Consider the following 13,897-nt stretch of genomic DNA (forward strand, 5'->3'; position numbering starts at 1 on the left):
GGGAGCCCGGGCGGCGGCAGGGGGAGGCGCGCTGGCTGCGCGGCAGCCGGGCCGGGCGGGGGCCAGGTGCTCGGGGCAGGGCGGGCACGGCCGCTCGCCGGTGGGCTCCGGGAGGGCAAGAGCCGCGCGGGGGGGTGACACGTCTCTTCCTCTCAGCTTTTCCAGCCTTGGGGACCCTTTCTAACAGGAGCGGGTAGAACGTTTTCGGGCTTCTCCTTACGTTTTACAGAAATTGCTTTTTATTGCTTGGTGAGACAACAGAACAATCCAACGAGGCCTCACTCAACTGTTGTGGGAGTTATGTGGGAATCAAAGCTGCAGACTTAGGTTAAAAACTTCAATTGTGTCTTTGTGTTTTGTTGTTGTTTTTAAGTCGGATTTTAGAAGGCTTTTTTTTTTTGAGCATATTTAGGCTGAAAATAAGGGAGTTTTTGTTTGTATTGTTTACCTGACAAAGAACCCTTCTGTCTTGCTCAATAACTTGCGAGGCCTTTGCAAACTTAGTTTTGCAGAGCAAGAGATGCCACAGGCGTAGTCTGGTAACACTGGGTTTTGGGCAAAGGAAAGAGAACAGTGCTCGTGGGAAAGGTGGCACATGAACACAAAATCAACTCTTCGTTCTGGCGTGTTGACCAATGTGCACACATGTTTTAGCTGAACGGACAATACGTATGTTTCTAAATGCATAGCATAGCATTTCTTGCCTGTTCTGTAAAGGGGTTGTGAAGGAGGGATCTGAACTAGCTGTGCTATTAAGTTTTAGAGAACATAAAAATTTGGGGAGAAATAATAGTTGGTTAGTAGAGGAGTTGTGGACATGAGATCTGGAGTTGGGAGTATGATACTGTGGTTGAGTGGTACATAGATACAAACCCAATTACTTTTTCTGAGCTGGTTGTAAGATAATCTGTTGCGTCTAAGAAAGGATCCAGAAGTCATTTCGATCTTGTATTGTTAGATGCATCACATGTAGAAAGAGTGATTTTCCGAATCTGTGTTTAGATACAGACTTTAAAACGTGAGTGTAGTCTGTGAGTCTATTTAAGGTTATGTTGACTGAAAAACTGGATGTATGTTGCAAGATAGTTACTGCTTCATGAACTTGGAAAGGCCGGAGGAGGGAAGCAAATGCTTCCATTCATTTCTGCAATGAAGTTAGTATATATAATTCATTAATGTACATTCTTCAGTCTTCTGTTATCCTTTTTTCCCCCTACTACTTGTTTGTTCAAGAGTTTAACTGTAGTAGTTGGAAATGAGATATGATAATCTCCCTGATGCTACTGCTGAAGAGCAATTAAACAACAAGCAAGCGCTCCCTTTAGTAACTAGGGGACATAGCATCTTCAGGAACCATTCTTAATATAAAGTTGATATCAATAAGAACTCCAAATTTGTAATTTGGAATTAAGTTAAAAATAATTAGATTTCATATATAGTTGCTGGAAATGGTGACTAGTTTATTTTTTGTTTTTAAAGGCCTCACAGAACTGAGTTGTATCAGGATGTTCCATCAACATGCTGGCCTATCGTATATTCTCCAGACTACAACATCACATTTATGGGACTTGAGAAACTGCATCCTTTTGATGCAGGGAAATGGGGAAAAGTAATCGATTTCTTGAAAGGTAAAATAACAAGAAGGTACCTCTTAGACCAACATTTGCACAAAAGTTAATGTAATTACTACAGACTTGCATTAGTAATTGCCAACATAATAGTGACTGTACTTCTTCATTGCTTCTTTGGTAGTTTTAAGCTGTGCCCTTTTATCATATTTGGAGTGCTTTAGTATTCTTATATATTTGCAGGCTTAAATCTTAGCAAGTTAAACCAGTTGTTAGGATTTCTGAGGTGAATTCAATGTCATCTGTTGTACATTGCTGAAGAACTTGCATATGCAATATTTAAAAGATGACATAGCGCCTAATGTTAGAGCAAACATTCTACACTGGGGCTTTTTAATAAATAGGTTTGTTTCACAGTCCTTTGAAAATGCATGTTTTAGCCCACTGTACTAAATAAAACCCACAGTTCTGGTTTTGTCTCAGTCATGGTGTCTGTGCGGCATGAAGCTCCTGAAATGTGACTCAAAATGTAAGCTCATTAAACAATTTGCCTTCCCTAGAGGCATGAATAACACTAGTCAGCGTAGCTAGTTTTTGTTAACTTCCTTCTGGTCCAGAGCTTGACAAAACTGTGAGTAAAAAGGAGTATGAAGAAACATGAATGCAGCAATGCAGTAGGCTACTTTAAAATATTTCTGGTCTTTACGATTTGAATGTAAGCATGAACTGTGTGGAATTGCACTGCTTGGGCTTTACAAGAAACAGGAATGTGGAATTTCTGAGAACCATTTCCACACTTATCTTTAAAGTTAGCACCACAATCTTGACTTTAAGCCTAACGTGAGGTAGGTGCAGAATGCTAGGGCCTTGTGTGCATAGCCCAGAGCTCCACATTTGGATGCTTGGCAATTTTTTAATGACTAGAAAATAGCAAAAGTATTGTCCTCGTACACTAATCTACAGCTGAAAAAAAAAATTGAAGTTAGCTCTTGAAGATCACTGCTGTTTGCAGTTCCAGTTTTTCTTCTGTCTTTTGAAGACTAAACCTGGACCTGAAACTGAACACAGACTCCAGTTTTGTCAAAGTGAATGGAAAATTCTTCCAATGTTAGCTGCAAGCTTACAAATGGTTTGGCTTGCAAGACCTGAATTGCAATGGCAGGGAGTACTGTGTATAACTCTTATACAGCCAGTGTGCTTCCATTGCTTTTATATCTGGTGTGACAAGGGAGGGAGCATTCCATTTGACTTCTAAAACTAGAAGTGTTAATGACTAGCTTGCTGTGTTAAAACGAACGTGGAGCATAACTCAGTTCTGAGATTGCAGACAGTCTGGCAAATAGCCTTTCTCAAGCAGAAAGATCAATGCAGTTTGTATAAACACATATCAATGTTGGGATGTTATTGTGGTAATGTTTGTGAAGTACTTTGAGATGCCTCTGATGATAGGCAGAAATCCTTGTGATGGCAGTCATTGTTGCTTAACCAAATTGAAAGATACATGCAGAAATACTTTAAGGAGTTATAAATGAAAGAACCAAGGTTAGGATGCCTATAAAATCTTGTCATCTCTTCATCTGAAGTTTAAGCTTGCTGATCAAGCTTGGAGGGGGAAAAAAAAAATCCAGAAAACCCACCATGCTTTTGCTCTTGCCAAGACAAATGTGGTCCCAAAGCCAGGCTTGTTCCATCTATGTAGTCCTTCAACTGATAATCTTTTGCAGTTAAGTGCTGCCCTTCCTACTTCAGGCTAGCTCATTTATCACTTAGATTAATTTTAAGAGTCCCTTCAGTTGCTGAGGTTTTGCATCTTCCCTCTAACAGCCTTAAATTATTAAGCCATCGGTTCCACAACCATTTCCCTAATTAATACCCGGTGCCTTTGCCTTTCTGTTCCTTTTCTGTGCAAAGGCTTTTCCTCTAGCTCTTTTGTGAAGTGTCCACTCTTTACTTTCCGTCTTTCACAGAAAATCTGTGTCCGCAGTCACTTTCCACTTCTTGCTTTGTAAAGGTGGAAGAACCCACAAAATACTCCAGGAAGCTCCTGGTTTGTAACCTTCTCTGACTTTGTAGCAACTACTGGCAACAGTTGATCTACGCTGTTGCCAATTGTTTCCTAGAAAATCAGGGGTGAAAATCTCTTTCTACATTTACCTTCCCCAAGGATGACACTGTTGGCACTTTGACTTTCTATCTGACAAGAATGAATGAAATGTTTCTCAAGTCTCAGTCAGGAGGAACATAAGCTTGTCAGAACAAATATTGTTACAGGTGTTCTTATATGGCACTTCAGGAGAAAAAAATCTCGTTAATAAGTTGTATTTTTTTCAAGTATGGAAGTATAAAATAGGAAAGATACAGTCTTAGACAGTCCTGAAATAATTAAACATCAAGATTTGTCTAGGAAGATCAGTGATGTACCCTTATTTGTTGTTTGTCATGATAATATGCAAAGCAACAATGTTTTTCTGCACTGCTTTTTTTTGTCACACATTGGAGAATTTTCTGGCAAGTACAACTAGATGTGTGCCTTAAAATGTATTATCTTTGCCACATGCAGAAATCTTGGAGGGATATTTCCTAATTTGCTCTTGTAAAACTACATTTTAAATAAGCTATCTTTTGGTCACTGAGAGGGAAAAAAATAGCTGCTCATAGGTATTTCTTGAATTAAATGTAGGTAGGGGTGTGTCAGAGTTAAATATCCCAATTAAGTCTGTGTTCAATTCCGTGAGCATCCTAGTAATTATTTTGTTTAGAATCTTTTTTTCTCTCTGCTTGGATTTAGGGAATTAAATACTAATGTCAACTGTGGAATTTCTTAAAGCATATTATAGGATGGAGGTGAACACTTCTTGGTATGAGCACTAAGATTTCCCAAGTGCATCAAGCCCTAGATTGTCTTGTGATTCTTGTCTGTCCTACTTGTCTTTCAGTTTGAATAAGAAGTTAGCATTCTGAAAACTTTTTCCATAAACAATATTTATGTTCACATTAATATCTTACATGTATAAAGAGTATGTATTTGGAGAGCTTGTAAAAACTAAGTAAACAAAAATGGTGTTAGTGATTTACATCTAGGATGTAGGAATTGCAAAGTAGCATCTTTGGTTTAAATTCCCATATTCCACCCTGCCATGATATACAATGCCAATTGTTATTTCTCTTGTTGTTTCAGAAGAAAAACTAGTTGTAGATGACTTGATTGTACAGGCACGAGAAGCTACTGAAGATGATCTCTTGGTTGTTCACACAAGGCGCTACCTTAATAAATTAAAGGTACGGTACTTACCGATGTGTTTTTCAAGCAGGCTGTCTGGAATTACTGTCAAGGACAACAGATATCCTACTAAGTTCATTGTAGAATCAACTTTTACATACCGTAGAATGGCATCATATTTGGAATTCAACATTGTTGAGAATACTGAAGGAAAATTATAAAAATAGTAGGCAATTCAAATTATAGAAGGGAACAAAAGAGGGTCTACTGTGTTACAAAGGTAACCTGAAAAATGTTCAGCTACAGTGCTGTAATTCTAAAATCAACATAAAGTTGATAATTCATTTTTTCAGAAAGTCAAGTCCATGAATTTTTCCTTTGATTTAATAATGTTCAATCACCACAGTAAAAACTGAGTCTTTTTTGCATGTTATAATACAGTGTAGTAAAAATTAAAAATTGCATAATAGCTAGCAAAGCAACTTCATGAACGAAGACTGCTGGACTCTTCCCAGAGGAGAGAACTTCAAGGTAATAAGTAGAATTTACTTTACATTTGGACTGACCTTAACGTGTCTGATCTGTTCGTTCTTATTCTTTTTCGAAAGCACTTAACGTGGAAGAAATCTTGCTTATTATACTACCATTTTTGTATTTTGTTGATATATCTAAAATGATATTTCAGCAATGTTAAATGAATATAAGGAAAACTGTTTGAAATGCAATCAATAGTCTCCTTAGCAATAGGGGTTTAGCCTTTAAAAGGGTAAATTTTGATTTACTCTGAAGTGTGGTTCTATAATTGAAAATATATATTGAAGAACACTTTTAAATGCAAGGATTACTTTATGGGTTCAAGCTTTAAGTAATCCATAAGAGTATTTCTCCAGGGATTATGTTGTCAGTCTGTGTGTGTGGTGGGGAAAAGTAATGGCTTCATATTTAAAGACCCTGCCCGTATTACTGGAATACAAAAAGAGTTGAAAGATGAATATAGGGGCTTGAGAGTAAGGCAGGCTTTAATTATAATTTTGCAAGTTATCTGTATGTGAAGGTTTCCAATACCAGCTCATATTGGTTTACATATTAACAATGAATAAAGAACACACTGGACATTTCTAAATGAAGCATCTGTTTGTTAAACTTAACATGTTTACATTTTAAAATTACATTTATGTGAGATCTCTCTGAAAATATATTCAGTCACCTGTAGATGGAATTGGATAGTAGATGAGTGTTGATGACATCATTTGTACTTGATGACTTGGAGGGTAGAGAAGAGATTTGTATTAAAAATAATCTTGCTTTTCATCATTCAGAAGAAGACTTTCTTGAGAACCATCTTTGCCCTTGAACAGTGAAAGAATGCTTGTATTGCTATTTCTGGAATGCTTTATTTTTTTGTATAAGGGGTCTATTCTTTGTGTGATATTTTGTTCACTTTTCTTCCTTTTTCGTGCTCTTGCGCTTGTTCATTCTTTGCTATAAACTCACTTGAAATTTTATGCATCATTAGATTTGATCTTATTACAGCTATGCATGCTATTGAGCTTTTGATTCCATAGAACCACCTACATCTTTTTATTGAATTCCTTCATGAAGCAAAGAAATAAGATGTAATGTGCATAGCTCAAGTTTGAAGCACCATGATAATATTTTTAGTACATACAGGACATCTTTACAGAGAATTGTCTGTATAAATTCTGTCTTGGTGTTTATAAACAGTAGTGTCTCGTGCATTTGGGTTTATATCTCTGGTCCATTCTTTTCTTGTGAGAATGTTTCCTGCAACTGTAGAAATAGGAAGATGTCATATTTGTCGTGCCAGAGAATTCCTGCCAAGCAATAAAGATAAGTGCTTAGCTGCAAATGAAAAGTACTCTGAATGAACATGAAAACACCCAGGATATCCTCTATAGTGCCTTATCCAAAATCTACTGTGCTAATTTTTTAATTGAGACAAATTTGCATAGTTTTCTGTTATCACATCTCTGAATGCTACAAAGGTGTTTGTATTTCTGGGAATGCCTAGGTCTCTTAAAATAATGGATCACTTGAGTATTCTTCATTTACAATTTGGGCATGAATTTGCTAGGAAACCTCCATTCCCATTTGGGAGAGGAGGAGGCGGCGTTTAGTGTGTTATCAGTAGCTGAAGAAACTGACCTAAAGATAGGATGAGGATTGGTTGAAGAGAAACAAAACTGTAGGCAGAAAGTAGATCAAGCAATACTGCAAATTTAGTTCTGTATTAGGAGGAAGGGTCTCTCTGTTGCCCTGCATAAGGTGACATGAGTGGTCTTTGCAACAAAATTTGACCTTTGAACTAAGGTGATTTCTCCCCTTCCCCGATTACCTTTGAAGAGTGTAGGTCCCTATGGTAACAATGAATTCTGTACAATTTCCTGCAGTACTTTTCCATTCATTGTTTTGTTCTAGTGTTACGTAAGATAATGAATTTTCTGCATATAAGCATTCTGAAATTTTGGAAGGAGACAGGCAAATAAATAAAACCTAGAAGTTTCAGAGGATATGGATCTTACATGTGAATCATTTTTGTCAGGTGTTTTATGATACATGTGAGGGAATACTGAAATGCAAATGACATGGAACATGCTTGTGTGTCAGTGTTATGCAGAATATGCTTTGCTGGAAGTGACAGAGGCGATTAAAACTTGTAAACTCAGCTGATCACTGTTTTATATATTTCTGAATTATACAAGTTTTAGTTTAAAAAAAAAAGTTAAAAATTAGTAAGCTTTGACTCCTCCTGCACTGTCATGCAAGTGCATCTGCCATGTGACAAGAGGTGCTTGCCTGTTTGTCACATGGTGAACTTGCCACAGGTGGTGTATTTAGCAAGGGCTGTAGGACACTGGAGAATTAACGCAGCAGAAGTAGGCTGATAAAAATAATCCTTTCAGCCTGTGATATTTCCGGCTGTTTGAGGTATCCAACCGAGCAGCGCAGAATGAATTTTGGGCTGTGTGCGTTGTTTTAGTTGGCCATAGACATGGTAACTAAAAACATGTGGTTTTGATCTGGATAAAATGAGCACTTTCAGAAGTCCTTAATATTCCCCTGTCCAGTTCCTCAGCTCGTGTTTTTCAGGCTGTCATCCACTGTCTGTTTGCTTCCTACATTATTGTGCTTTTCCTTGCTTTTTCTTTTTTTTTTCCAAACTTCATTGATGAAAGTTTTGTGCAGTTCAGTGGTTTTCTGTAAACTTTCTTGAGATCAAAAAAATGGCTTTTTTTTCCACCTGAATTTCCATGCAAATGTTAATGTATCAGATTAAGAACTGTAGAAATGTACAAAAATGTTATTTTTAACAGTAAGGATTCTTGAATGTGTGTGGAGAAAAAATTGAACAAGGATACGCAGTTACAAGTAACAAAATCTGGCAGATTTAAGTACTTGCACTACTGTGCATTCTGCAGCATTGCTGTGTAGGGAATGCTGCAGAGCATTCGTTACAGCTAAAGTATCTGTTAAACCTCTTGCTATTTGGTTTTCCTGGGATTAACACCTGGTTATCATTAGATCATAGCAGTGCAGTACCCTGTTGTTGTTGTTAGTGTGTTCTTACCTTGACCTGGAGACTTTTGTGAAAGTTAAACTTCCATGTCATCTTTAAGATTTTTATCTTGTGTTAATTCAAGTTAAACTTGCTTTCTTTATCTGCTGAAGATGGACGTAAGTAGCTTGCTCCCCAGTGAGCTTCTAAATATAGCATCACATTAGTGGCTTGGTGTTGGTTCTGTGAATTTTCCCTTGAAGCTGGAACTTGCTACAGAAAATTATCAAAGATTTAAACACAATTTAAATTCAGATGTTAAAGAACAAAATTCCGTAATTCTATTTGACTTGGCTATTTTAAAATTCTGGAATGCAACAAATGCATAACATTAAAGGCAATACATCAAACTTTGGGTTTGATCATTCATGTGTTTGTATTATTCAAGGATGTATCATCATAAAAGCAATTACTTTGTCTTTCTAATACTTTATTTTTCAGTTTAACTTTTAGTTCTTGAGTACTTACTGCCATATATACAGTTTGGAAAATGATTTAACCTTACTAAGAAGGAGTTTTTATTGTTAAGGGAACTAAAGTTAATAATAATATACTTCAAATTAAGTTCTGCCAAGTAATACCTTTGTAAGTTTGACTTTATATAGGTAGCTGTATTAAGATTCAAGAAATTACTCATTATTGAACCTGAACTTAGATGTTGTTATAGAATTTGGGCTTAAGTTAGGAAAATTAAAATTTCTGAAGTTTTGGGGGTTTTTTGATGTAACATCTTGATACAGTATTATACTTAGTCAAGGTTAATGATGCTGCCTAGTGGTTAATTTGGGGGAGGGGAGGTGTTACTTAAAAAAAAAAAAAAAGTTAATGGTTAACCTGACTGCTTTCTTCTCTTGAAGAGAAGAGGGAGTGAAATTTTGAAAAACTGGAGACTTAAATTCATATATTTAGTAACTTATCTGAAACACAGGAAGGCATTAAAAAATTCTTATGATAAAAATAAAGAAAATGGGTTAAATGGAGTTAATAGCCAGAAAAAATAAATGAAGGCACACTATTGACTATGATGTTTGTATATAATTACTGTTGTATGAATCCAGAACTGGTTGTAATTTTGGTTAAGTTATAGATGCATGTCTACAAGTACTTTATTAGAGAATCAATAAATTGATAATGGCTGAGTGAGAGCAAATATCTCCCAAAAGATATAGTAACTGATATTCTGCTATGATATACACAATTTGAATGCGAAAAATAGTGATTTTTAAAATTAAAGTGTAAAGGGGTTTTAAACCTTTTAACCCTTTTCAAGAAGTATTTTCATGAAAGTGTGTAGCTGTGTTCCTGAATCCCAAGACTTTCCTTAGTCGGATGACTTCCTCCCCATATATTAAGAATTACATGAACACAGTAAAAGACTTAACCTATGTCCAAAGCAGTGACTTTACTCAGAACACTTCTGTAAATGTCCTCAACTGTGAATAAAGCTTTGCTTGCTCTTTACTCATACCATGCATGAAGGTCTTGCATTGCTTTTAAAGATCTGCAACAGGATACTTACGGACTTGAGTTTTTATTGCTACCATTTCTTCCTTTTGGGATTAATAAAAATTAACTCCCTGTTTCAACTTTCTGAAATTTCCTGATCTTTCACACTGGACATCAAAATTTATTTTGAACCAAATATGAACTCTTGCAATTCCATTTTAGAGCAATAGGATGGAATCTAGCTTGTTATATTTGTTTAAAAGCTAAAATATCATGCAAAATGATTTTATCACATTTGACTATATTACAAAATAACTAAAGTACTTCGTGAGTGGTGGAGAGGTGATATAACAAAATGTTTTACAAATATAAGAGTATTAAGAGCTTAAACTGAACTGCTGACAAATTATACATAGTGCATAATCTTATTTATAATGCCACCTTTCCACCACCCTGCTAGTTCAAATACTATGTAGTAGTTGAGGGATTGATAACTGTGCAGTCAAAGTAGCTTAAGTTTTTTTTGAATATCAGAAAACCCTGAAATTGGCATATCATTGTCTTTGGTTAAACTGACCACTCAAATGTCCTATAATTTGTAAACATACAGCTAACAATAATCAGGCTACAGAATATGCAGAATCAGTTGAAATTTCCTAATACTGAAGAAAGTGGGATCCATTCAAAATCTTTGTACAGGGTTTTCAATTCATAATACTTAGTACCTGAATGTTTTAGTATTGGTAACAATTTGAACTGCAGAAGAGGTATATAGTCTTGCTTGTGACTTAGGCTGTGAAATATATTTAGATGTTTTATCACTGGTAGCAATGTTAGTAGAAGTTCTCTGAAGTAATCTACATGTGTTTTCAATAAAAGCATTTACATATTGCAAATTTTTTCTGTTCCAACCTTCAATTCATTTTTTTTGATGATATGACTGCTTAACAAAAGACTTCCTTGAAACGTATTCTAGGAGTCTGTAATATGCTAAATAAATTCTAATCAGTTCTCCATGCTAAAGCTTACACTATATGGTCACTTAAGTATTTGAACTTCTTAGTTCAGTTTTTTTTTCCTTTCTCCTTGATATATTCTTTTGATTCAGCACTGGAAAAATATATTAGATTTGAATGATATATAAGTACAGATTACTATTAACACCACTGAAAGACACTGCAATTCTTTCTCCCAGCCTAAGGGCTATTAGTTTGGGTTTTTTGTTTTTTTTAAGGGAGCTTACTGAAAAACTACTGATTTACCAGCATTTGATATAAAATTCCAAAAGCATAGTGATGGTGTTTTGATTAGAAGTGATGATTCTCATAATTGCATCTTGAGGAAGAACCTATTTGGAGGTTAGTAATAACGATATCTGTGGTCACTTGCATCTGAAAATATAAGTCTGAGCTCTGAGATCTGTATAAAAAAGCCCTGTGAGCTCCTTTTAGGTAAAAAGTATTGATGATGAATCTTAATGTCATCATTAATCAGAACCCTTTTTTCTCCTCCTCCTCATAGTGGTCATTTGTTGTGGCTACAATTACAGAAATTCCACCAGTTCTCTTTCTTCCCAATTTCCTTGTTCAGAGAAAGGTTTTGAAACCTCTGCGAACCCAAACAGGAGGAACAATAATGGTAAGGTGCTCTTGATTCACTTTTGTCATATTCAAATGTGTTGATCAAAACATTATAAATCTGTGAGTGGTAATAGTTTGTATAATTCAGAGCCTTGAGCTCTAAAGCCTTATGGAAGGAATTGGGTTAGTAGTGGTCAGTCCTAAACATGAACAAAGTCTGGCACTTGTTAGCAAATACCAAGGTGAAGGACAGGGACCTGATGTTACTGCCTCTAGCTTGCAGAAGGGAAAGGACTAAGGGGCAGTCTATGCAAGCAATGATAGATATGGCAGAGTTTACAGCAAATACAGAAACTGAAATAGTTTAGAACAATGTTCAAATACAGGCAAATTTTAGGAATGCAAGGTTTGAAAATTGATAACAAAAATATTTTTAAAGCACATCATTTACTAAAGAGTTTTTGCTGTTCTAGGGAAAGATGTATGGATTAGTTACTTTTGAGAATAGGTAAGTGTTTACATTTAAAAATCAGATGACCTTGCTCGTTTTATTCAGTGTGTAATTGTAATAATGAAAGTTAGCTTCTCTGCTTCTTCTATTGTAACTACTATATAGGCAGCTCAGCTGAACCAGAATAAGATATATCCTGTTTCATCTTAACAGAATTGTTTGCTAATTAGTTGAATGAGTGCTCTGGCCAGTAGAGCTGTGTAGGTATCACTAGCCACTTAATTTTGCCTGAAAACTGCTGTTAGGAAGCAGGAAGAAAGAAAACAATTAATAGGCAGAGTTAGGAATGTTATTAGAACCATCTATTTGGGAAAAGATGCCTTTAACTATAAACTAGTAGGACAATAAGTAATGGAGGTCTTTTTGCTCTGTTTATCATTCCTTGACATGTTAGAACTCAAGTTCAGAAACGGTACAGCATAGCACAGGGAAAAGATGGTGACAGCCACAGTCTCTCTTTGCAGGCACTGAGCTGTGGCAGTTACATAAATGGAAAGCAAATAATCTTCCCTGAAATCATTATTATTATGGTATAAATGGGTCTTTGCTGTGTTTTAGCTGCTCTTCCTGAAGCTAGCTGTAAGAGTAGGTGCATGTGAAAAGGATAGCCCCAGATTGATTTTTCTATATCTGCTTGAAGCCAGTTATTGAAGAACACTTTTCTGTGGGTTGGCAAACCTTTTTGCATGTGTGCCAGATACAAGAATACAATTTATTGCAACCAATAGATATTAAAGGTGAAGAAGCCATAAATGAATGATAAAGTAATGACATTATTTTCAGAAATAGGCTACTAGGTTGCTTCCCATTTCTGTCACCAGTATATAGGACCTTAGAAATCAGATGGTATACTAGAATCAAGGTTTCTTATTTTTAAATGCTTACTTTCATGAATGTATCAAGGATTCATTAAAGATGTACATAATATAAAAAGCTCTTTTATGACTAATACATAAAAGGCAGTGCAGCCTGGCATTCAGAAATAATGAAAATGCTGAATTTGTTTGCAAGTCTGACCTGAGAGAATTATGTGAGTGAGTCCAAAAGAATTTGATGAAGCAGTTCTACAAGTATTTGATTGTGCTGACCTGAGGTTAACTGTCAATATACTATCATTAGTGTGTATAAGTGGATCTGGGCACTATTAAGTTTCAGTCCTCATGGGTTTTACTATGTGAAATGAAAGCAGATAACCAGATATTATCAGATTTTGAGGCAAGATGAAATACATGATTTTTCTGTTATATTTACTTTTTTAATGGTGTATCTGTTCAATGCCTGATCTGATATATCACAGTTCATTATTAGGAAAAAACTGACAGTCTCTTTCAGTATTTTAATACTCTGTTAAATCTGTGTCCCATTTAACTGCTGGATTGGGGGGGGGGGCATCTAAAAGTACCTGGAGGCTTTAACACCATATACCTTCTCAGGTTTCAAAGCTTAATGGTCATACTGTGAATTAATCAAGTAAAGAATTGTTTTCCCAGTTGCCCAAAACATATAGGTATGTGTATTTGTTGACTAGTACTGCAGGAGAACATCATTTGTATGAAGATTGTTATTTAAAATGAAATGATTTTAATTTCATATTTTGCTTAATGTTAGACTGAAAATACTAACTTAAAGAATGTTAAACATCTATTTGTATTTCTTCAATATCTTATTGCTACCTTTAGAAGCTCTATATTCCCAAAAGAGAAATCAGTAGAGCTATGAAAGAGTGACCTGAAGTGCTGTATCAGCAATGATCTGAAATGCATGGAGTAAAATGTCCTGTCCTGTGTTTGCTTTTATATAGCAGTATTAATCACTGCTTACAGACAATAAGCCTACTGTAAGCAATATCAAGTGAGTATCTGTATGTTTACAGACATATTTTCAGGCAAGCTATGTTTCTGATACCAGGACTCAAATTACTTTTCTGTAGCATTTTTCTTTCAGGCTGAGCTTTGGAAATATGACAGCATAACCAAGGCTTTATCTTACAGTTCT

The 13,897-nt window shown here is 35.7% G+C and overlaps 1 protein-coding gene across 7 annotated transcripts in view; it reads left to right on the plus strand.

Moving 5' to 3' along the window:
* Positions 1–232: 232 nt before the first annotated feature.
* The window catches only part of HDAC11 (histone deacetylase 11), a 32,065-nt gene continuing 18,400 nt past the window's right edge, over positions 233–13,897 (plus strand). The window contains exons 1-4 of one of the 7 annotated variants that reach the window (XM_026076585.1): positions 233–249; positions 1,480–1,628; positions 4,747–4,847; positions 11,333–11,449. In XM_026076585.1, coding sequence (XP_025932370.1) covers positions 1,562–1,628; positions 4,747–4,847; positions 11,333–11,449 — 285 coding nt within the window. In that variant the 5' untranslated portion in view covers positions 233–249; positions 1,480–1,561. Of the gene's footprint in view, positions 250–308; positions 328–386; positions 1,155–1,479; positions 1,629–4,746; positions 4,848–11,332; positions 11,450–13,897 lie in introns of those variants that run through there. The other 6 variants (XM_026076577.1, XM_026076558.1, XM_026076551.1 and 3 more) reach the window with 6 other exon arrangements.

The sequence above is a fragment of the Apteryx rowi genome, unplaced genomic scaffold, assembly GCF_003343035.1.
Source record: "Apteryx rowi isolate R43461 unplaced genomic scaffold, aptRow1 scaffold_111, whole genome shotgun sequence".
Lineage (NCBI taxonomy): Eukaryota > Metazoa > Chordata > Aves > Apterygiformes > Apterygidae > Apteryx > Apteryx rowi.